The sequence below is a fragment of the Chiroxiphia lanceolata genome, chromosome 11 (genome assembly GCF_009829145.1).
Source record: "Chiroxiphia lanceolata isolate bChiLan1 chromosome 11, bChiLan1.pri, whole genome shotgun sequence".
Taxonomy (NCBI): domain Eukaryota; kingdom Metazoa; phylum Chordata; class Aves; order Passeriformes; family Pipridae; genus Chiroxiphia; species Chiroxiphia lanceolata.
Window position 1 is genome coordinate 16,479,394 of NC_045647.1, and position 24,704 is coordinate 16,504,097.

General features: G+C 51.9%; 3 protein-coding genes across 4 annotated transcripts in view; all 3 read right to left on the reverse strand.

Moving 5' to 3' along the window:
- The window catches only part of LOC116792064 (6-phosphofructo-2-kinase/fructose-2,6-bisphosphatase 4), a 56,981-nt gene extending 44,930 nt beyond the window's left edge, over positions 1-12,051 (reverse strand). The window contains exon 1 of one of the 2 annotated variants that reach the window (XM_032698638.1): positions 11,943-12,051. In XM_032698638.1, coding sequence (XP_032554529.1) covers positions 11,943-12,036 — 94 coding nt within the window. In that variant the 5' untranslated portion in view covers positions 12,037-12,051. Of the gene's footprint in view, positions 1-6,566; positions 6,655-11,942 lie in introns of those variants that run through there. The other variant, XM_032698639.1, reaches the window with a different exon arrangement.
- A 4,377-nt stretch (positions 12,052-16,428) lies between these two features.
- On the reverse strand, positions 16,429-18,377 carry HYAL1 (hyaluronidase 1). Its single transcript, XM_032699014.1, has 3 exons — positions 17,156-18,377; positions 16,940-17,029; positions 16,429-16,850 (listed from the first exon to the last, which is right to left on the reverse strand). The coding sequence occupies exons 1-3, from the start codon at positions 18,053-18,055 to the stop codon at positions 16,533-16,535; spliced, it is 1,308 nt and encodes a 435-aa protein (XP_032554905.1). The 5' UTR covers positions 18,056-18,377; the 3' UTR covers positions 16,429-16,532.
- A 1,012-nt stretch (positions 18,378-19,389) lies between these two features.
- On the reverse strand, positions 19,390-21,924 carry HYAL2 (hyaluronidase 2). Its single transcript, XM_032698986.1, has 3 exons — positions 20,988-21,924; positions 20,242-20,331; positions 19,390-20,092 (listed from the first exon to the last, which is right to left on the reverse strand). The coding sequence occupies exons 1-3, from the start codon at positions 21,912-21,914 to the stop codon at positions 19,679-19,681; spliced, it is 1,431 nt and encodes a 476-aa protein (XP_032554877.1). The 5' UTR covers positions 21,915-21,924; the 3' UTR covers positions 19,390-19,678.
- Positions 21,925-24,704: the final 2,780 nt, after the last annotated feature.

Below are 24,704 nucleotides of genomic sequence, written 5' to 3' on the forward strand. Positions count from 1 at the left end.
GGTGCCCCGTAGGCAACGGAGACAGAAAAGAGAGTTTTTTGATTGAAAGAATAAATCCCTCTGGAAAGCCAGCATGGAAAACTGACACTGACACGAGGAGGAAAAAAACCTCACGGCATATGTGATGCCAGCTGCCGCTGGAAATATTCTTAAGCTTATGAAAAGGGAGTGTATTCATCCAAATAAAAATACAAGCAAACTAGAGCAAGGCTTCTCAGAAGTTAGCAATTACAGGATTTACAGATTTACAAATTAATCTTAATTTGGCAAACTGCGATGATGTCAGGTAGGCTAAAACATAGCACTGAAGAGGAAAAAAAAATACAGGCCAGACATACAGAGATCCAAATCACAGTGAATCTCAGCTTTCAGAGCCTCCAGGGCAGATATCTCATTTTCTGTGTATTTTGCAAGTACAGCTAGATGGCTTATCAGCTTCCTGAGACTAACAGGATCAATATGCAAATGAGGAAGCTTAATAAGGATAACAAAATTACAACAGCCAAAATAATCAAATTTATGCAGTGCAGACAGGCTAAACAGGACAAATGCTACAAAAGAAACTCTTGCAAGGGGAAACATTTACCAAGTGAGAGTGGCCAGCACAAAGTTAGTAAAGAAACCTTCTATTTAAAAAAAAACAAACCAAAAGCAAACCAAACCCAACAAGCACTCCATCTGAATTCTCTTTATATTTTGAAAAAAAACCACTTTTTTTCAGCACAAGTGTGCCTAGAGAAAATACATTATAAAAAATTATTCAGGTGCACAGAAGGCCACGCTCCATCACATACAGCATAAGGGCACCAGAATGTATAAAAACACATTCAAAATTTTAAATATAAATTGAAAGCAAAACATATAAGGGATATAAAAATAGAAAGCTAAACAAAAGAATCAGAAGCAAATGAGCACGCTGGGCCTCACACTCACCACCTCCAGTCAAACACCAGCTGTCCAGGCTTGCTGGCTCCAGCCACCCCACGCTGGGTTGGTCTGTATCCTCCTTGGGGCTCCCCTCACCACCAAGGACATCTGAACTCACAGACCAACTTGAACCTTATTTCACACAGGACAGAGGTCTCAAAACCATTCGTTTCCTACATTTTAGTAAAAGCTGATTACAAAGAGTGAAGAGATGCCCTGCCATCAGTCCCAGTACCCACAGTGCTTTGACCTGTCCCATCAGACACAAGACTGACACCAGACGAGCACAAATCCATGGAACTGGCCCAGCCAAGGGAAGAAAAATCAATTACAACCCCAAGACATAAACCCGCGGGAGACATCGCGTCCAGAGCTGCTTGGAGTTTTAAGCTCCCCTATTCTAACCCCCAAATGGAGCATTCCTCAGGGTAAAAAAGAAGCTGCTAGATCGATCTCCTACCAAAAATGACTAAACTACTTCAGCTCCAACAGGGCTGCTTGCTTCCTCCACAGCAAGGGCTGTTCCCCCTCCTCCTTCGCCCCTCTCACAAGCCATCTGACATTTTTTAATTGCAAGAGGTCACGAACCCCTGAAATCTCCTCATTGTTTTGGGGAAACCAGTTTTATGTTGGCAGTAGGAAAAAACGACAAAGCTTCTTTATTTTTCCCCTCCCCTCCTTAATGCAGAAGGTAAATGCTGCACAGCTTCGTGCTCAGGAATATCCACATGGTTCCCACGAACAACAAACGTTGCTTGTTATTAACCAACATCAGTTAGATTTCCAGGGACATATCACCATAAAAGAAAAGATAAAAGGAAGAAACAGCCAGCCTTAAACCCAAATATTGTTGTGGCAGTGATCCCTGGTCAGAAGCAGTTTCAGATGCATTAAAACAGGTCGTGTTTGTTGTGCTTCTTGATTAGCTTATGTCAAATGGGGGAGGGGGGTATAGTCATATAAAAGCTTTTGGCTATAAATAAATAACCCAAAATATTTTGTTCTTTGCATCCTTTGACTTAAACTATGCACTGACAAACTGTACCCAGTGCAGACACGAGGATTTCTTGCTGCTTAGGGAAACCTCCCTATTTAGGCACCCAAAACATATGCAGGACCAAACTGTGCTTCTGCAGTGCCAGCACAGACTGAGCCAGCTCACAAAGTCTGCTGCTGTTTGCACATGGAGGAATCACTCACATGTGAATCCACTTCCAGACACGCAACACCACAAGTGGCTCTTCCAAGCAAGGCAGAAATAGCACGTCTAAGTCATTTTTAGGTATCTCTCCAGTGACACGTACCAATCCCACAACAGATCCGTGGCTGGCGGGGGTGTGTTGTAACTCTTGTTTAGAGCAGAACAGCTGCTGGGGAGCCTGGATCCCACAGCTCTCCTGGCAATTTCCAGTGCCAAGGCACAACATGTGTGAAGCCAGCTCAACACAGACAAAGACAGCATGCAGAAAGAGAAGAAAATCTGAAAAAATAACTACTCAGGTATGAGTTAGGTCCACTTCAGCTCAACTTCAGAGTCAAAATCAGAAGGAAGAACTTAAAACCACTTTATTTACCCTCTTTTTTTCCCCCTTTCCTACCTTTTTCTATTCATGCATGGCCTGTAAACATGATAGTAACATACTGAATCATCTGGAAACTAACGCCACGCAGGCCTTTCAGATATCCAGGTGCTGAAATTATACTGAAACATAGAATTTAGGGCTGTAACAGGCAAATTATTTCCACAAGGGCACTCATGACAAATCCATCCCATTTTATTAATAAAACATTGCAAAACATGCTTTTTATCCACCACACGGATAAAAGTCAGTTCTAATTAAGAGACTCATCATTTGTACTCCTGGCAGCTACATACTTAAAAGCTTCAGGATTAATTCCAGTGCATTACTTCAGATCCTTAGATGTCACAGACATCAACATCCAGAAGAACTCCCCAGCCACCAGCTTCTCAAATGAGGGATAAGTTTTGACATAGTCAAAACGTAATCCTAAAGGCACTTATAACTGCACTGTTACCACAGCAAAGGTAAGTTTACACATTTTATGCAAAACTCCCAGTTATTTCCTCTGTTTGCATGGACACGAATTCACAGACCCACAACATTACAGGGATTGTGGAGAAGAGAAGGCTCTGGGAGACATTAGGCACCTGCCAGTGCCGAAAGGGGCTACAAGAAAGCTGGAGAGAGACTTTTGACAAGGTCATGGAGTGGTAGAACAAGGGGGAATGGCTTTAAACTGACAGAGGGCAGGGTTAGATGGGATATAAGGAATAAATTCTTCCCTGTGAGGGTGGTGATGCAGTGGCACAGGTTGCCCAGAGAAGCTGTGGCTGCCCCATCGCTGTTAGTGTTCAAGGCCAGGCTGGATGGGGCACAGAGTAACCTGGTCTAGGGGTCCCTGCCCCTGACAGGGGGGGCTGGAATGAGATGATCTTTAAGGTCCCTTCCAACCCAAACCATTCCATGATTTTACTTAACACAGTGCACACAGCAACCACCCGACAGCTCCAAGGTCAGTACCTCGCCCGGTAATGCATTAAATACGCCTGGAGATTAGTATTCGTAATTAGTGTGTGATTACAATATTTAGGGCCAGGTTTTGGCAGGCACCCAAGAACAGGCCTGGTTATTAACCACCCTGGCCCCACGTGGTACCTTGTGGGAGCGCTCCAGGCCAGAGCTCCCCCCGACTCTGCCCCTCTGCACGACCAAATCATGCCTGAAATCAACCCACCACCTCTGGAAATAACAACCTGTGTGAAGCAGCACGGGACTCTCTCCCTCATCCTCACTTTGAGAGCCTGATAAAACTCAAGTAAAATCAGGAATTGACCTAAATTACTTAATTTTAGCCATTGGAGAGCCCAACTAGGCAGACTAGGGAGTTTAGAGTTCATTATTCTCTTTTACTCCCTTCTACAATTTAGTTACTTAACCTCTTACGGTCTCAGAGACCGTGAGCCAAGAGCTGTGCCTGTGTGAAAAGGTTAACAGACTAATTATTTCACTTAAAATGGGAAAAAATGGCTTCTGGGGAAAACCAGAGCAGACCCAAGGAACCCTGCACTTCTCAGGCTCATGCCTGGTGCTTCCTCAGTTGTATTTTGAGAATTTTTACCCTTTCTACTACACTGGCCTTGTGACTCTTCCAAAGAAGCTGCCCCGCCCAGGGTGTGGGGACACAAGCTGTGTAATTCAGTAAATTAAAGTAAACAAATAAAAAAAAAGAACCAACCAAAACATATGGAGTGGGAAGATGGGAATACTCCACTAGGTCATTTCTTTCAGAAGAAAGCTGAAGCTTTCCCCAAGTACATGATGTTTGCCAGCATCTCAAGTCTAATATTTCCATTTATCTCAAAGAAAAATCTGTGGACATCACACGCAGAGGTTGAGCCCCAAGGAAACCATGCAAGTTCAGTGAGCAATTCAGAACACATCCGTAGTGCTTCATCAGCAATTAAATACCATCCACAAGTTGGATTTACCAAATCTCTTACTCACAAGAGCAGAAGGAACATTGACGCAATCAAAATGAGAAAAATACTGGTGTAACCAAACTGATTTTTTTTTTTTTAATTAGACAGATGACACATAAAAAAAATAAAGTGTTACAATCACTCAATAACGTCCTACTACTGGTAAGGGTTATATTTATGAATCAGTACATTTTCATAACAAAATGTCATATTTCATAGCAGATCCTTCCTTCAGATGACCTCCAAAAAGTTCTGAAACAAAATCCTCACCAAAATGCTCTCAGCTTTGGGTCCTCATCCTGCATAACTATCCCTACAGGAATGCCCTCATTAGATGATGCAGCGATTTAAAAGGACTGGCATCTTATGTAAATGGATGTTATTGCTTTTAATTGCAGCCATAATTATGGGAGTGCCTCACAACTGAGTAAGGCCACATTAAGCAAACTTACTGGAAACTTCATAAACTGCTCCGCAACACTTTGGACGAGCACCAGGAGTCTCACAACGGGTATTTATTCAGTCCCATCTTCAGCTCTCTGCAGAGGACTACAAAATCAATTGACCCTAATTGATCACACCAAGTTCTACTTAGTTTAGTCTGGTTTTGCCTCATATGAACCAGTTTCTCTTGACATTTGTCAATATAAAACATTTAATTCAGAATTAATGTCTTCAAAGATTTAAAAATCCTTAAGAGTCTTCACGTTTCTTCAGTATTAACGTGGGGTTTTTTTACACTCCAAAGAGCCACACAAGCACCATGGGACCTGCTACAGAGGTCCCATGAGCCAGGCTATGAGGTGTTGACAAGGAGGAGCGAGGGCAGGATCCATTTCAGCAGCTACCCTGGCACAGTCAACAAATCCCTGCTCATGGGAGATGCCAGCGCAAGCACCGTGCAAAGGGCCCAAGGAACAGTGGAGGGTTTATAGTTCAGTCATGAGTAAGCAATGGCCCATCACTGCATTTCCACAGCTGAATCAGAGTCCTCCCTCTTAGCCCGAGGTTGAAGCCACCAACCTCACTGAAATCCATTTCCATGCCCTGGGTTGGAGTCAGGCCTGGACAAAGTACACACTGCCTACTACAAGGCCAGCAGAAGCAAAGTGATGGCTGTAAACAAGAGCAATCCTCTGAGTCACCAGGGCAGGAGCCACAGCCACTCTACACCCAGTGACACCCAGTTTTCTGTGGTACCAGGGAGTTCAGGGTGCCAGGCCAAGGCTCCCCAGTTCCATTAACAGACCAGAGTACAACACCCCCCTGCTGCCACCTCCACCTCTGCCCTCCTGTTCTGCCCCATGGCAGCCAGAGTGCCCAGGAAGGTGCCAGGTTTACCTTCCAGGCTATGTAATACAATCTTCTTAGAAAGTGGGGAAAAAACACCCAAACATAACCACGGTGGAGCCCATGTTCAAAAGTTTTGGTACACTTGCGTCACAGCTGTCATCCCATATTACACAAAGTGCCCTACAAACATGCCAGACCTCAATCCCCAGGGAGAGTCAGCCCTCTCCAAGGAAGGCCCCAGTGAGCCAGAAGCCAAATCTCACAAAGCAAGATAAAAAAGATGCAGATTATGTGGTTTTATGGTGTTGCCCTTAGGAATAAGGGAAGAAGAAGTAACCAGTTGGATCACTATTTGCCAAAGCACTGGTTTTACACCCTTCCTCAGCCAATGGAGGGCAACAAGGCTCAGAGGAGTGCGTCGTAAACCCGCCTTCCCACAGACAGTTAAAAAAATCCATCACAGCAAAGCCATCTCCAAAAATAACTCGGGAAGCAAACAGCCACTGCTACACTACGATTCCCTCTTTCCACGCCACATCTCCCAAACCTTCCTCCGCCTTGGGCTATTCCAGCAAGAAGCCGCAAATCCCGTTTCCCACCCCGCGAGCCTCTGAGATGCCGGGCACCCTCACTCCTCGGTGGAGCTGAAAGGGAAAAATTCCGACCAGGGGGTCCAACAAAACACGACCTTCCCCCTCCAGCCTTGCCCCGACGCGCGTGGATCTCTCGGGGTCTGGGGGCTGCCAGGGTGGGAAGCCGGGCTCCGGTGGGTGGGAAGGCAGGGGGTGGGAAGGGCAGAAGCGCCCAGCCCCGCTCCGTGCAGGGGGGTCCCCGGGGGTCCTACCTCGGCAGCGCCGGCCCTGCGGGAAGCGGCCGCGGCGGCGGCAGCCCCACATCTGCGGCTCAGCCTCGGCTCCGGCGGAGGGTGGAGTAGGATGGAATGGGATGGGATGGGACGGGACGGACCGGCCCAGCGCGGCCGCGGGGGTCCTGGCGGAGGGTCGTGGCGCAGGGTCGTGCCCGCGGCGCCCCGCGGAGCTGCCCGCGGGTGTGCGCGCCCCGCGCGGGGCGGAGCGGAGGGACCGGCCCCGGGCAGCCCCCGCCCCGCCGGGCACCCCCGCCCCGCCCCGCCGCTCCCGCCCGCGGGGCTACGGGGGGATGCGGGAACGGAGTCGGAGGGGAGAGAGTCACGCACCTCCGCGCGGCGGGACCGGCTGCGGGAGCGCCCGCACCGCACCCGCACCGCACCCGCGGCTCCGGGGAGAGGCGGCTCCCGGGGCGCGGCCCGTCCCCGCTGCCGGGACCGCAGCCTCTGCTCGGGGCTTTGTGCTCGGTCAAATCGAGCCAAATATAAACAAACAAACAAACAGACAAACAAATAAATAAAACCAAGTAGACGGAGGAGGTGGAGCGGCTGTAGCCATTTTGCAGACCTGGCTGTGAGTGCAGCCGGCCGGGTAGAGGATTGGGATCAACAGTGTGTTTGGGGGGTTTGGTCAGCAACAGGCACCTCAGCCAGGCTCGGCAGAAGCTGTGCAGCTTCTCCATGGAGCCACAGGTGACCCCAGCGCTGACCCAGAGGGCCCGAGCAGAGCACACACCCCACCGGGGCACGGCAAGGAGACAAGACAGGGCTGGGATCCACGTCCCAGTGAGCCGAAGCGGTCCCAGTGAGCCGAAGCGGTCCCACGTGAAGCCAATTGGGACAATTACAGACTGTACCTGTGCTCAGGTCATTGTCAGGGCAAAGCCACCGACATGCTTGGGGACATAGCTTTCTCCTGCCCTTGCTGTACAGCATCCCTGAGGACAGGGATGGCAGCTCGAGCTTGGTGACAACAATCCTCTAGTTCGTTATACCAGCCTTAGGGTGATACTGAATGTGTGTGTTATTTTGTTCAGGTTAGAACAGGTTATTTTTGTGGTTGCCTTTCCTAACAGCTTTGTAATTTCATTAGGCTGCCCACCTGAAGTAGGCATGAACAAACAGGTGCCTGTAGAACCTTTGGAGCTGTTATCACACTGTACGTCCTGCTCTGGGGTAAAGAGCTGGTGAGGCAGCACTGTGCTCAGGACAGAGTTGTTATCTGTCTTTCTGTGCCTTTGGCCTGCAGAGATAAGCAAACAAGTTTTGGGAAGGGGAAACACCACTGCAGATGAAAGAAGGTCAAACAGAAAATGAAGGAAGATTAAGGAACCATCAGTCTAAAGCCACTTAATAGTGAAAAGTCAGAATAATTTCCCTTTAAGATGAAAATGGTTGATGTAAGCAACAGAGTTGAGATTTCATTTGATTTTGGTTTTGCTTAAAATTCACATGCAAATTTTCTTAACCATGGCAGGATGTCTTTTCATCTACCTACACATCTCGGCCCTGCTTCCCAAGCTGTCTCCAAGTGATATCAAGTCTAAGTTTGCTGTCTGGGCAGCTGTTTTCAGACCCCCATTGGTAGCATAAGCATTGTAACTATGCCAGCTCTTCCTGGGGATCATCTGATGCTTTAAAACTTTAGTTAACAAAGTACAAGTTCTTAATTTTTTATAGAAATTAAGCCACATGAAGGAAAGGGTGGTTTGTTGGTGGGGTTCTTTTTAAACAGGGAGTATTGCATGCTTATCTTCAGGTGATGATGCCTCCTGCAATGAGGAAACCCAGCAGCTGAGTTCAGTATGATGCTCAGTATCACTTCCTTCAAGTGTGTGTGCAGTGACTCAGAGCACGGGTTGAGTTACTTTGGGCTGAGAGACCAAGCTCCTGCCACTCCTCCAATCCTATGTTGTAACTGCTCCCGTGGGAATCTGATTTCTTAGGAACTAAGGGTGAATACAGGGAAAAAACCAACCATTTCACTGTTGATGCAATGCTGCAGAACAACTTTCTTTCTGTTTGGGGAAGCATCAAAGTAAGATGCAGCTCCTTGTGCCACCCCTAGAACTCAACAGCTTCTCAAGCTCCTGCAGCGCTGTGTAGAGGTGGAAGTCATCTGTGTCCACTTTCTGGACAATACTTAATCCTTATTAACTCCCTATGATTTCATCTGAAGTATTAATGCTTCTTTTGCTTTATCTTCTTAAGAAGCTCAACTGACTTTATGTAACTGTGGACTTTTCTGTCCACTATTAACAGTGTGAAGGAGAGGGATGATGTGGTATGTACACACAGCCACCATGTCCCTGGTGCTGTTCTGGAGCAGAGCATTTGTCACCGGTACACGTGGCGTAGCTCAGAACTTGATCTAGTTAACTCTGGTTTTGGTCTGACTCCTTCCATCTTGGAGCCATTTGAGAGTTTCTCTGAAAGAAATAACCTGCGATTCTGAGCCCTGGGGTAGGGGAGAGGCCCTTGGTCTTGTCTGCTCTCCCCTTAAAACATCTTTTAGTCATGATTTCTGAGCTTAGTGAAATCTTATCCCTATGTTCTCTTAAAAAAAAAAAAAAAAAGTTTTTTTGCAGCTGGTGTGAAGCAGCAGGTAGTGAGGCAGGGCCAGAAATGGAGCTTAAGAGGGCTGGGCACTGCAGCAGTTCAGCCTCCTGTCCCTAGCCTTAAAAATGAAGAAAATGCAAGAAAACCACCCAGCTGCAAGGATTCCTTACTGCTTGGCGTTGGCAAAAAACTTCAAAGTGACCCCCCTCTCCTGCTGGCCAGAGAGATGTAGCTCAGTATCAGCCAGAATCTTCCGCTCCTCTTGGCAGAACAAAAGGTCCCGAGTATCAGTTGCGAAGGCTGCTCGTAACCCAGCACGGGCTGGTGGGCAGAGCCTCACCAGGGATCAAACAGGCTTCTGTTTTCTTCTGGTGGTTTTTGGCTTGGAGGATAACCATGTTTATCCTCCTCCACAGCTTTTTTTGTGTGGGAAGGCACACCTTAGCTTTTCCTTGGCATTGTGCAGCGGCTGCAGTACCAGAAGGGCTGTACTGCAGGATCCTGACTGTGCAGAGGACTCAAGTGTTCTTAGAAGCAAATACCAGTACAGGTATTAATAGCAAGAATTGCTAGAAGTCTTGGGTTTTGCTCAAGCTCTGTGCAGCCAACCACTGATGAGGTTGTTGAGATTTTGTCCAAACTGGGGAGGTCTAGTTAATTTGGCAAGTGGAACTAGGAACCGATTCATGAGGGGAAAAAAAAAAAAATCTGACAATTTATTTGCATTTAGGAGAACTCAGCAGGACAGAGGAACATTCAAGGTAAACATTCACAGTTTCTGCCTGGGATGTTTGATCCTAGCTTATGCTTGGATAGACTGAGCAAGCTGGGTCACCCTTTCAGAAAATGTTTGCCTTAGTCCTGTGCCCTTCTCAAAAATAATTAAATAGGAAACATTTCCACACTTACAGACCTTGGAAAAATCTTTTGCTCTAAATGTGGCTTTGTGGTTTCAAAGAACTGAAGAAAAGGCCACAAAAATACAGCTTGCCTTTGGCTGCTTGGCAAGGGAAAGCATCTGATCAGGCTTATCAGAAGAACTTGGCTGTGGCAGGCCTGGACTGCCTGGGGACACCAATCCTACTGACTGTTATTTTCACAGGTTAATTTATCCTGCATTAATGTGAGCCAATAATTTTTACCTCTGGATGGCAATAACTTGAAGATGAGTAAATCAACTGGATTTTTGTAGCTGTTTTAGCTAGGTTGTGGTCAAGTTCCTCAGCTTGATTGGAAGGTTTAAGCTGTTAGGTCCTTTGTTAGACTTCTTGGAAACTGGGCAAATGCTAGACTGCATTGTGATCAGTTGAGCCACATAACATGAGTTTTTATTAAAGATATTTTTACAATCTTTACCCAAATTTTAAGTGTGCAGGAGAAGGATAAAAAGCAGAAACTAGTTGGTGAACTGTCAAGCAAAAGTTAATACAATACAGTTATTCATGTAGTCACCTTGTGGTCACTATTCATGCTGCACCTTGTTTTTCCTTTCTCTGAGCTTTTTTTTCTGTCCAGACTATAAGATCTTAAAAAAATCAGGTGTATCCTTGTCCTGAAGCATAGGAGCATGTTAAGGTACCCCAAGACTGGAGACTCTGGATGTTTGGGATGCCTTATCTTTGCGAGTGGGAATTCTCATCTCCAGTCTGGTCAGACCCTAAGAGCTTGCCTGGCCTTTCTCAGGCCCTTTGGGAGAGGGGGATCTTGTTATGTGCATTGCTGGAGTGTTTGCTGGGCTATTTTTATGCTGCTCGTTTTTTGTGTGTGCAGCTGTAGTCAAGTGCTGCTTCCTGATCCCAGACAACTGAGATTTTCCATAACCTTTGAGTAAGAAAAAAATGTATCTTTAATCACAGCTCCCCTTCACAACAGGCAGCATGTAAGAAGATTATATAAATATTATATTAAGCACATTTTTGGCAAATTGCTTGCATTGGTGTTGCATTTCTTTCCACTAATGCCTGTGTAGTAGAAGAAATAAATGGCATGCTTGGCCCATAATAGAAATGAATACTCTGATATATATTCCTTCTATCTCACTTGGGGATTCCTCATCAATTAACTGCCTTGTTATTTTACATCTGACATCGATTTATCTACCAAGAACCCAGACCAGGGCATTCTAAAGATGAATGTCCTTACTCTGGGTTATTGGTAGGTATTTCTAGATAAAGCTGCTTAGGTAGAAATACTTTTTTCTTGCTTAGAAAACAAAAGTAAGGGGTTTTTTTGGTAGCTACCAGAAAATTAGCACTCATACGATGCCTTCTAGCCACAACTGAAGCAGAAAAGGTTTTATGACCCTTCTGACCAACATCCTGAAGATTAGCTCTGAGTAGATTTTGGTGGCAGTTCTTGGGCTCACCTGGTTTCATACACTGATGGGGCACTGATGACAGCTTTTCAAATTACTTCATTTAATTTGAATGTAATCACTGATTCAGCAAAATCTTCGAGCAGATTGTCAGAGCAAACTGAACAACCCATGAAATAAAAAGCAGCCTAGGTATTTTTAAGTGTGCAGCATGGATTTCTGACAGAAAATCTGTTCTATCTAACTAATTTTGATAGGGTGGCAGAGATGCAGAGTTAAAGGGGTACCTTTGAGAGGTCCTTCTGTTTTAGGCCAGTGACTATGAAGAGTCACCTGTGCCCTGAGAGCTGGTTCATGGAGGCAGGGAGAGCAGACCCACGTTCAAGAGTCACCACCTCCACTATTTTATAAAAGGAGAATAAGATTAAACACAGACCACCCCTTTTCCCAGATGCCTTGAAGACAAGGAAGCAAACACCTACCTCTGTATATATTCTGCTGAAGCTTTGCACAGCTCACACTCCCCAGGGTACGTCGGATTCCTCTGTTCAGACATCCACTGTGGTTCTGCATCATGCACCGTGACAGTATATAATATATCCTGGTAGAAGTCAGTCTTCCACCAACACTGCCCTTGCTGTGCTGGATGCTGCAAGTTATCTGTGTCCTCTTACTCTCTTTACACATTTGTTGCTATGGTGAGGAAAGCCAGGCCTTAAATATTGAGCTCCCTGTTATCTCAGCTGGTATCTGCTGCATGCAGGTATCAGCTGGTGTGTATTAAAACAAACAAGATGATTAAGAATACATGCTTTGCACTGAGGGCAGGTTCGGTCTCCAAGTTTTGGGTTTTTTTCCCCCCTGCTTCAATTCCAGCTTGGTCTGGTTTTGCTGAAACTAACCTCAGACTCTGCCCAGAGGATTACAACTATTTGTATCTTAATTGGGAAATAGCACCAGTAACCCATCAAAGCAAATTTTTCCTCCTGAGAAGTTATAATCAAATGCAGGACAGTTCACATAACATGTTTTGCTATACTCTTTGGTGTTTGCTTTAAGTCTGCACCAGCAGATTAGAGCAGGGTTTGGAGCACTGTATGGTTTTGTGCTTAGCGTGTCACTGGAAGAAAATGAGTTTGCAAGGTGTTTCATAGAGCATGAGTGAACAGCTCCACTGAAATCGCTCACAAGGCCTTACTCTGACCCTCCTTGGGCTGTTGATAACACTCCTGCTGACTTACTAATGCCAGCAGTGGACACTGATTAGCCTGTTTTTAAAATCCCAGGGTGGAAAATAACTAGGAGAGGAGTTAGTGCCAAATCAGAGCAGCAGAGACGCTGCAAATAGCACGAGTGTTCTGCCCCTGGCTGTCCTCACGGCAGTGAAAAACACAAACTACACATTTCCTGGACAGAAAACATGGAAGCCCTTGCATCCCACATACCAGCCCTGCCTCTGGCAGGCCTGCAGCACTCGCAACAAAGGAGCTGCTGCTGCGCCCACATTTTTGTGGTGGAAGTCCTGTTCTGGTGCCCAGCCCCAGCACTGGCAGATTAAAAAAATTATGGAACAAAGCAGGACAAGTTCCCAACACATTTTTTGTTTTTATAACCTAAAGCAAAGTCTGCTGTTTGTGCTGAATGTTTAAACACTTGCTGAGGGCCCACAACCCGTGCTTCAGGGCTTACATTTTTTTCCAAGGAACTTCTGAAATTGCAATCTGTTGAATCAGAGGAATGAAGGCTGATATCCCTCCTAGTGCTCGGAAATTAGGAATGTCAAATCCAGGGCAACAGCCTCTGAAGAACATTTTAGATCTTTCTGAAATCTGGGGGTTTTTCAGGTCTTTTCTAGAAATACCTGCGCAAGGGAAAAGATAAGGAGTGGGTAATTTTCCAACACAAAACACAAAGAGACTGTAAGAAAGATCCACTTTCATTTTAGGTAACTGGTAGCTCAAAGGTCTTGTGTTCAAGTCAGCACTGCTCTGAGTGAGCAAAGCTGACACTGAGGGGGGTTTGGGATACAGGGTCTTGCATTCAAGATCTGGAAATTATTTCTGTAGGAGGTGAATGTTTCACTTTTGAAACAGTAATCAGAAGAGAGCTTTGACATTGCATGTGGGAGAAAGAGCGGCAAGCTTTAGTTAAAGTATTAACAGGAAAGCAGTGAAGCCTTGTGCAAACCCTCAATGCTATTGGCATCTACCTGATTTTGCTTATGGCATCTCTCCAAAGCTTTGGATGAAGTTAAGTGCAACAGCAAATTATAACTAGTGGGGTCCTAAAGCAACTCCTGAGGTCTCAAAATATGGTCACCCCCTTGGTCATCTAACCACAGGTGTGGGCTGTTACTGCAAGACAAAATTGTAAACATTATCTCAGTGTCTGACTAAACCAACTTCTAAAAACATGGAAAATTTCTCTGTCTGTATTGATTTTGAGGTTTTTAGTCAGGGAACAAGGCAGATGAGAACTTTCCTTGTTAGCTTATTAATAGACCTCTAATTTCCTGCTTGTATCTGAAAAGCCTGTGGATTTTTTGGGAGGGCTTTCTTCCATCTGTTTTATGCAAGACTTAAAGTAGTTTAGCTGAAGAGTAAGGTGTAGGTTATGTCCTAGTCATCTCAAAGCATTTAAAGGCTTCTTACTATGAGCATCTTCATTCTAGATAGCAAAACAATCCTTCAGGGCAATCAGCAGTTCAATTCTCTCTGTTTGGGATAGTAAACCATGATAAGTAATTTGTATAAATTATTTCTGGAGATAACGTGGCTTAAGCAACCTAGACACAAAATAGTCAATTGTTGAAATGAAACACTAGGCAATGTAAGGACAGTTTTTAAGTGACACACTTCCCTTAGTTTTTGAAGCAGCACATGGAAAAAGCCGAGAAATCAATGTAGTGTGAACCCCATAACACAGTGGACGAGCGAGCTCTGCACACAGCAGTTTTCTCACTCATCCTGAGCACAGAAAAGAGGAGCTGCCATGACAGCACCATAAGCATATCCCACCCAAGAGATGTGGAGCAGCCAGAAATGTGAAGCACACAATGGCCTGTGGATTGCTGCTGGCTCCCCTCCAGCACACTCCCGTCGAGCGTGGGCTCGCTCCGGCACTGCCGTGGATTTGCAGAGCACTACACGTGTACAAGGCGTAGTGTGGTTCTCAGACCTGGAAAAAAACAACCCAGCAGATGTTCAGTGCTTCTAAGTTGCCTGCTGGCACCATGTGCAGTGTCTTTCTAGTCTCTATTCCTCGGAGTCTGGAGCAAGACGAGCTAGATTACATGAAATCCAGCGTCTTGGGTGTCTTTAGATATGCTGTAAGAGGCAAGGACAGAGGAATAGCTACAATAAGCAGGATGAATAAAACAAATTCTCTTACACATTTCAAACTCTTATTTGAAAATGACAAACTGCATTCATGCCCAGGCTTGCATTATTTAAACAGCAAGAGAAAGAGCTGGCCCGAGTTTCCAGCCTCACTTTTCTTTAAGGCAAGACGCAAACCCACACCTAGAGACAGGGTTTCTGCAGGGCTCCTGTGGCTCCTGAAACATCTCTTTCCTCATGCCCACCCCAATGCTTAGCTCAGTTAATGAATTGAGATAATACTGTGCCCAGGAGAACCCCCAACCAGCCCCAAAGTATGCACCAAATATTCAGTACCTGAACACTTAAAGCATATTAAATTACTTGAAGTTACAGGCACACAGCTCCAATCCCTTCCAGGCATGAAGACGACTTGAAATTCATGGTAATTTTCTTTGTGTGAATAGCAAGGTGAACTTTGCTTTCAGTTTCAGCATTTAATAGAGGGCAAATATCAGATTCCCGGTAACTTGGGAGGAGCATGTTTGAATGTTCATTAAATCACATTCCACATAAAAAAATACTAAGATAATATTGTTTCCAACATTTACACCCAACATTTACCAAGCTATCTCTATAAGAATTAGATAAAACAATTAATTCTGGGCCAAAATCCAGTTATGACTAATTTTTTTTCAGGGGCTCCCAGCTTGGCAAAGAGTTTGGCAATAACCCAGTGCATGTTTCTGAAAGCTGTGACTGGGGAATCCAAAGGTCTAATTATGTCTCCAGTGGCATATTCTCAGATAATCCTCAAGGTAATAATAAGAAATAAACAGGCTGGCTGTAGTAAGTCTGCAGAAATCAAATATTGGTTTTCATTGACAGGGTCCATAGGAGTGATGGGGGCGTTCACAACCCAAGTTCTTCTTGACAGGACATTGGTGTTAGTAACTGCTTTTTGAAAGAAATATGTGCCCTGGACAGAGCATCTTGAGAACAGATGTTTGGGAACAGTAAGCACACAGTGCTTTACAGCACAGTTCCAACATGGATAGAGGTTACCTGAATTAGGGCCTAAGAACAGAGAACTGAGTATGTGATTCCCCCACCCCAAGCTGAACATTCAGATGAAGATGCCAACATCTTTATCTCAGCTGGACTGGGGAATCAGTGTTTCATGCCTTTTCCCAACTGCTTTAAAATAGTTATGGCTGAGTCAGTGTCCTGGGTTACAGAAATGGGTGGGTTTGCATATCATTTGAGGGCTGAACTGGTTTGCATATGGTAATCCAGGGGAAAATCAAAGTGAGGGCACAGGTCTCACTCCACTCCTCTCTGCCTGATGAGGAGTTGGAGAACACACTCCTCCAGCTACAGCCACACAGACACATCTTTTCACTCCCATCACCTCTACTCTCTGGCCACTCCCCATTTCTCATCCTCTTGCCCTGTCATCTCCTTTCTTATGTCTTTTGCCATAAATTTTCTTCTTTTCTTTTTGGTGGTTTCTCCGAGGCATTATACCCTCAAATCCCCATCCCAAAGTGCAGCCCTCGGCAGCATCGCTAGGCACCACTGATGTTGCTGGGGGACCCTCCCACCCCAAAATGTGCTGCAGCACAAGACAAGGAGACACTTGTGGGTGCTTTCTGGTTTTATTAACAGCCCCACAGCCAGGCTCCCAACCCCATGGTGAGAGTGCTGGGGCACAAGGTAGGGTCACCCTATCAAACCTGCTGTCCTTGGGGTGGGTCAGTTGGAGAAGCCCTGGGTGTCACAGCGCGGTCCCTGCCACTCGTTGTAGCACTGGCAGCTGAACTCCTTTTCCAGCTGGGAGACATCATTACCAGACTCCAGGCTCTGAGCCAGCAGCCAGGGCTTGGCAGCGTGCAGATCGATGGTGAAGCGGAAGGGGTCAAGGTGGAGGAAGCCCTGCTTGTTCTCCTGGCGCACACAGCGCCCGTGGCCGGAGCACAGGCTCTGGCTGCACAGATCGGCACTGGCCGTCACGTTGACGATGTAGTGGCCCAGAGGTCCCTCCACGTAGTCCTTCAGTCTCAGGCACATCTCCTGCAATGGCATGTGGTGTCACAGCCCTGCACAGCTGAGGAACTGGGGGTCCCTGCTGGCAGGGATGTGGTGCCACCCTCTGCACTCACCTTGGAGGCGCTGTAGTTGAGGCTGCCCCAGAGGATGATGCCAGCAGCACCCTGAGCTGCACTCTCCCCGATGGTGTTCATCAGGTCCTCCTGCACCCATGAGGAGAGGAGAAGTCAGTGGTGTCCAAAGCCCCCACACAGCCCCAGCAGAGCTAAAGACTCCCAGTGCTAACCCATCAGCCCAAGAGCTGTTCAGTATCCCCATATCCCCATTACCTGGGAAAGGAAGTCAACAGTGAGCTCGAAGGCAATCTGAGAGTAGGGCAGGACGGGGATGCCGCTGTCAAGGACGCCACGCTGGACATTGAAAGCTTCAGCCACACGGTGCCGGACGTAGGGGAGCACCTTGTTGGTGCCATTGAGGGAGAGGGGCAGGTAGATACTGGGGTAGAGTGCCCGGCTGCTCTTCCAGAACCAGGACAGATTCCTGTTCCTCTGCTGCTCCACCTCTGGGCATGTCCCATTGTAGGGCAGGCTGTCAAAGTGGTTGTTGTAGCAGTTGGGGAAACCATAGAAACCCCAGTAGGCGTTGGAACGCAGGCTCTTGCCCAGCCACAGGGTCTCACTCATGAAATTGCGGGCGCTCTCCTCAAACTGCTGCTTGGCCACCTCCGCCACCTCCTCAGGGGGCCACTGTGGGTGCTGCTGCTGCACCAGCTCCTCCGACTTCTCCCGGTAGATCTTCATGGAATCCCAGTTGCGGATCCACAGCGGGCGCCACTTCTCCCAGTCAATGACAGCCAGCCCACTGTAGGCAGGGCTGGGCAGGGTCACCTTGACGTCCTGGGTGGCCTGCTGGAGGTGAGCCTCCAGGCTGGCATTTTGGGGGAGCCCCCCATTCACTGGCACCCCCTCAGATGTGTAGTAGGGGAGGAGACCCATCTTGTCGCTGTAGAAGAGGGTGATGTTCTGCCCGGTGAAGGACTGCTGGTCATTGGCCAGCACATCAAAGACCTCCAGGTTGAGGGTGACATTGTACTTCTCAGCACAGCGCTCCGTGGGGATGTTCCAGATGGTGATGAAGGGGCGGTTGACAAGGACAGGGCCAGGCCCCCCAGTGTGGGCCAGGGCAGGCAGGAGCAGCAGGAGGACCCAGCAGGACCACGCCAATGCCATGGTGCAGGAGGGATCAGGGTGAGTCCCGGAGCTGCCTGGGGAGAGCCAGGACCTGGGCAGACGTCGATGCTTTTACCCCAAGCTGGGACCGGCGTTAATCAACACCTCCGTTCCCAAGCAGTGCCAGTTACCCAAGGTCACCTTCCCCCCTCCTCAAAGTCCCCGAAGTTATCAGCAGCTGGAGCCCAGCACAGCGGCCCCGGAGTGGGGACAGCAGCGTGTGTCAGCCCCGCTTAATGACCGCCGGCGGCGGGCTCGGCTGGGAAGGAATGCGCAGAGTCCACACCCCATGACTGGCCAGCGAGGAGTGGGGCTGGAAAGACAAACAGACACGGACGCGGAGGCGGGGGGGAAGGGGAGGGGAAGGAAGGGAGGTCACGGTGATGGACGTGGGCTGAGCCGGACGGGCCCCTTTGGGGAAGCGGAGAGCGACGGCCACGAGCTGGCAGGAGGAGGGCACTGCTGGGAAGAAGCTCACGGCATCGAGCAGGACCCGGCAGGAGGTGCCACCCGGGGTGGCGCAGGAGGGCACGGCCCGGGGACGCTCACAACACAGGACAGTAGCCACAGGAGGGCACGCTGTGGGGACACTCACGCGTGGGGACAGGAGACACAGGCGGGCACGTCCTGGGGACACTCACGCATGGGGACCGCCGGCACAGGAGGGCACGGCGGGGACAGGCACGTGGGGACAGGCACAGCAGCCGAGGGGTGCGGGCAGGAAGGCGGCTGTGCCACGCGGGGCCGGGCCGTGCCCACGGGCAGCGCAAAGAGCAGAGCAGTACCCGGAGGGGCTGTACGGGCACAGGCAGAGCAGGGCTGCGCCGGGCACACAGTGGCACGGGGACAAGGGAGCTGCGCCAGGCCACTGCTGGGGGACACTCGTGGCACGGGACAGGGGAGCTCAGCGACGCTCGCGGCCCAGGGGTGTCCCCACGAGGATCCCGCTCCCGGGGGGTTCCCATCCCGCAGCCCCAGCACTGCCCGCGCCCCGGGGCGTGTCCCGGGATTGAGGGCGGGGCCAGGCGGGGAATCCCGGAGCAGAGCCGGAGCCACGGCGAGCAGGGGGAGGAGCCCGGGCGGGGCGTGGCGAGCGCGGCTCCACGTGGGTGGCCCGACCGTGGCTGCCCACGCGGCTCCGGCTCCACGCCGGGAGCTCCCGCCCTCGGAGCGCCTTCCCCGAGCGGCTCCGGCCCCAGCGGGAGAGCTCCCACCCTGCAGTGCCTCTCCCGAGCTGCCCACCCACCGCCAGCGCTCCCACCCCACGGTGGCCATGTCTGGCAGTTGGGTGACCCGTGGCCTCCCCCCCGCCCCAAATCAGCCCACACCTCTCCCTCTGACCAGCTTTATTCGAGGTAAAGCACTTGAGTGTGGGGCAGCACACAGGGGCTCAGCACCACACAGAACCCACTCCCCACCCCCATGTCCCTCTTGCCCCCATCCCTCTCTTTACAACAGGAGAGGGGCCCCCCCTCCTCCCTCCATCCCCATTGCAACAGGGAGGGCAGAGATGGGGCAACATAGCTCTGCCCCTCACAGTGAGGGGCAGCCCTCATAACAAGCTGCCTCCCAGGCAGGGTAGTGATATCTTAAATAGGCCCCTACACCACAAAAAGGGGCAGCTCAGTCCAGGGGGGGGTAGCACCAGCTTGCAAGCAGCAACAGCACCCCAAGTCCTAGTGGTGCCAGGGGCCCAGGGGCATCATTGCCAGGGCCAGTGGGCGTCTGGCAGCTACTGCCCTGCCAGCCCTGGTAGCAGTGGCAGTGAAAGTGGGTCCGTAGGAAGAGGATGTCAGCAGAGGATAGCTGGCCCTCGACCCAGAAGAGGGGGTGCTTGGGGTGGTCTGCATCCCGGCGCCGCAGCTGGAAGTTGGTAGAGTTGAGGTGGAGGAAGACATCAGCAGTGCTGTCCTGGCGCAGGCAGCGCCCCTGGCCCTGGCACAGTGTTGTGCTGCAGAGCTCTGCCGCTGTCGAGACGTTCACGATGTAGCGCCCCAGGTCCCCCTCCAGGTAGTTCTTCAAAGTCTGACACAACTCCTAGGGGAAAGGGAGCACCAGGGGCGTGTTCGTGTGACAGAGGGAGAGAAGCACCTCAGATGGAGAGGACAGCTCAGCCACTGGTCCTCCTCTGGGGGCAGGTGAGCCCTTCACCCATCATCTACCTCCCATGCAGACCCCAAACCTACCCGGTTTTTGGCATCATCTGCATCACCCCAGAAAATGGCCCCGGCTGCACCCAGTGCTGCACTCTCTCCGACGGTGGAGATCAGGTCCAGCTGTGGGGACAGAGCCTGGTTAGTGCCCACAGACCCCACACAGCACCCACACTCCCAGCACAGTGTGCTCCAAAGCGTCCACTGCAGGGCCAAGGAGGCAAGACCCACCCCTGCTTCAAAGCCACGGGAAGAGGGGACTGTCCCAGCTCCTTGGGGACAAGACTTCCCAACACTGCCCTCCTCCTCAGGGGTTAAGCCAGCACAGCACAGGGGCTGTGAGCTCACATACCCCAGGGTCCTGGCTGCCAGGACTTGTGAGTCTTGCAGTACCTCCCAGGCACTTCTCTGGCAATGGTGACCATTGGTGCCAGTCCTGCCAGACACCCCATACCTAATGGAAGCAGTTTGTGGCATCCTATCATCCAGCCACAGAGGGGCTGAGCTGAAGGGGTCTCCCACGGTGACACCCCTTGAAGGGAAGGAAGCAGGGCTGGGCACCCGTCCTGCTTCCTGGGGCCAGTCACATGCCAAAGGGTGCTGCTCCCCACCCCATATGGAGACAGCCATGGTAGCACCATGAGGGCAGACACCAGTCTCCAGAGTCACTCTGCTCCAGGGAAGCAAGATAGAACACTGGCAGCAGAACCACCCCAGCTGACCCCAAAGCCCAGATGCCCAGGGCGTGGGATAAGGATGTCCCTGTGGTGCAGCCCTACCTGGCTGAGCACATTCAGCTTGCGGATGAAGGTGGGCCGGGTGTAGACAAAGACAGGTAGGGAGTAGTTGTCGTGGTGCTGCTGGGAGATGCGTATGGCCTCCATCACCCGTGCCCGCACAAACTTGCGGATGTTGGGAGTGGAGTCCAGGAGTGGGTCGAGGTAGATGGAGGGGTAGAGCGCTGTGCTCTCCTTCCAGAGCCACACCAGCTGGTCATTGCGGGTCTTCTCCACGTCTGGGCACTGCCCAGTGTAGCTTTCCTTGTTCTTGCTGTAGTCATGGTTGTAGCAGTCAGGGAAGAGGTAGAACCCCCAGAGCTGCTTGGGTCGGATGCTCTTGGCCTTACGCAGGGTCTTCACCATGAACTCCTGGGCAGCCGACTCAAACTCAAACACTGCCTGCTTGTTCACCTTCTCGGGGGGCCAGTCCTTGTTACGCTCTGACACTAGACTCTGTGACACCTCCCGGTAGATGTCCTTGGGCTTCCAGTTGCGAGCCCAGACAGGCCGCCACTCCTCCCAGTCAATGACAGCCAGCCCTTCCTTGGTGGGCGACTGGATGTACTTGGTGATGCCGCCCTCAAGGCGGGCCAGGTGCTCTGGCAGGTTGCTGTTTTGAGGGACACCGCCATTGACGGGCACACCCTCGCGGGTGTAGTAGGGGTAGAGCCCCAGGCGCTCCTTGTAGAAGATGGTGAGGTCCTGCCGCACAAAGCCCTCGTTGGGGGAGGCGTCCAGATCGAAGATGCTGAAGTCAAACTCCACCTGGTAGCGGGGCTTGCATTCCTGGGTGGGCACGTTCCAGGCCACCAGGAAGGGGCGGCGGGTGACATGGGGGGCGGCCGACGGCTTCTCGGGAGGCTGCCGGGCCAGGGCCAGCAGGGCCAGCCAGGGCACCGCCGCCGCCGCCGCGCAGCCCCCGCGCATCCTGCCCGGCGGGGCCTGGGGGCGGCGGGAGACGGGGGTCAGGAGCAGGGCAGGCAGCCGGGGGTGCAGGCAGGGGCGGGTCTGCCCGCACCCCCCAAAGCAGACCCCGACCCAAGGCCCCTCCCGCGGCAGAGAGGTGAGCTGAGCCCCCCGGGGGAGTGCTGGCTCCCAGGAATCCCGGTTCCCAGCGGCTTCGTTCGCTCCCTCTCCCGTTCCCGCTCCCCGCCGCTCCCGCGGGTGCCGGCGCGGTGCCGCCTTTGTTCGCGGCCGGCAGACAAAGCGCCGGGGCGCGGCCCCCCGCGGCCACGCTCGGCTCCCCGCGCCTCTCTCACCGCGCCTCAGGCCATCCCCCGCCGCGGGCTCCAGCGCCGCCGCCTCCCCCCGCCGCCGCTTTTAAACCTCCCGGCGCGCACCACCCGCGGGGGCGCCGCCCCCGGCTCGCCCGGCCCCGCCCCCGCGCCCCGCCCGCGCCGCGCCGGGCTGGCGGCGCCGACCGCCGCGGGGCTCCGGGGGCCGCGGGCTGGCGGCGGAGCCCCGCCGCACACACACACCTCCGCGGGACCGCCGCACCGGGCAACCGGAGCTACACCCCCCCCGGTCCCCACGCGCTTGGTATGGCCCGGGAGGACCCGCCCCCCCACGCGGCGGAAGGGGGCGGGGCGGGGCCGCGGAGAGGGCCGCCAGGGGGCGCTGCGGGGCACGGGGCGGGCGCGAGGGGACCCCAAAACCCGGGACTGGGGTGACCCCGAAACCCCAAAACAGGGGTGACCCCGGGGCTGGGGTGACCCCAGAACAGCGGTGACCCCAGGACTGTGGGATCATGGTGCCCCCAAAACAGTGGTGACCCCAGAGTAGTGATGTTCCCAGGATCGACATCACCCCAAAATGATGACTCCAGAATGGTGGGGACCCCAAGATGCTCTACCAGGATCATGTTGTCCCCAAAATAGTGGTGATCTTAGGATGGTGATGACTCCAGAGTGGTACCAACCCCAGAATGCTGGTGTCCCCAAGGCAGTGGTGACCTCAGAACAGCAGTGTCCCCAAAGCAGCAGTGTCCCCACAACAGCGGTGTCCCCAGAGCAGTGGTGTCCCCACAGTAGCAATGTCCCCAGGACGGTGGTGGCCCCAGCACAACGGTGTCCCTGCAACAGCAGTGTCCCCAGGACAGTGGTGACCCCGGGGTGGTGCCGTGCCAGACAGGACATCCTGTTTGGGGCTGGGGCAATCGGTGCTGCTGACTCAGCCACGACCCCGTGGGTTTCCTGCTCAGAGGGGACAAGTGGGACCATGGGAGCAGCAGGGCTGGGGGACCTTCCTTCCCGAGGCACTGCTGAGGCTCCAGAAGGTCCCCTCAGATGGGCAGCAGGACAGACAGGGCTGAGGGACCAGCCATGTGGCAGTACCTGTGTCCTGCCTGTCCCCTGCCTGCTCTGGCCAGGGCTGGCCTCGGCAGGCTGAGAGCCATCGGGGTGCCCTGTGGAGGAAGCACTGGAGAGCGAGGGTGTGCCGGGGCTGACAGGGGAAGGAAGCGGGGCTGAATCTACGGAAACGTTCCCCAGCCGCCCGCCAGCTCCTCAGGGATCAGGTGGGAGCGCCAAGCCCGGCATTGTTTGGTGTCAGCCCCTGCTGCCGCCAGTGCCGAGCCCTGTCCGCGGGCACCCGCAGATGGCTCCAGTTAGTGACACCGCTCGGGTGCCAGCTTTTGTGGTGAAGCTCCCACAGAGAGGGTGACAGTACTGCCAGGGATGGGCACCATGTCCAGGCTGGCCACTCCAAATCCAGGCTGTATGCCATGGCTCGGCCCAGCCTGCGGGCAACACCAGGCACTGGTTGGGATAGGGGCAGGGAAGGTCAGACACTGACCGGGCGTTGGCTGCCAAAACCCTTGGGAGAGATTGTGGGGAGCCAAGCAGTCCCAGCGCTGCAGGCGCTGCCCTTCCCCTCTGGGCAGTAAACAGGCTCCCTTCGCCAGCAGCAGAAACGCCTAAAATTTTCCATCCTCCTCGTGCGAAGGTACCCAGCCCCCCCAGCAGCGGGGTGGCCGGAGGGGTCACAGCTTTCCACTGCTGGAAGTCCTCAGTGTGACGCAGCTTCTCACTGTTGTTCCCTCACTGGGGCTCCGCATCGCCTGACTCGGTTTCCCTCCTCGCTTCCAGAAGACTCTAGATTTTGGGAGGGGGCAGCTGGACAGATCCACCCTGCTGAGCATGAGATCATTTTAAGTCATTCCCAGATGGGTGCAAGAGGAGAAGGGTGCTGGCGGCAGCGGTGGGCAGTGCCCAGGGTGAGCCGAGCAGGCGAGCTGCTCCTTGCAGGCAGCCAGGAGGATGGGAATCCCTCACGGTGCAGATAAAGATAACGGGGCATGAGTCACATCTGCTTACGCCAGACAGGTCCGGGCAAGGTGCATAAGGAGTTCAGCTTGGGAATGGAGCAGCCATGAAACCAGGAGGGGAGGTCGGCACCTGCCTCCACCCCTGGGCTGGGGGCTCCAGGCATGGCCCTGTCCCAGGGGCAGCAGGAGGGCACTGGGCTGGCCCGGCAGACACGGAGATGCTCATGGAGCTAGAGATCCACAGCCACTCCCTTGTGGAACCTCACTGAGCCATAACACCCTGCACAGCCACCATGATCCATCACACCCTTCAAAGCCACCATGATCCATCCATCTCTCCTGGGCTGCTATGGATCAACAGGCTAAAGTCCCACAGCCTCGCTCACCACCAGCTGGACCACTGGCAGGACAAGCTGACTGCTCACTCATTGCAGCTCTCGTCAGCGGCTCAT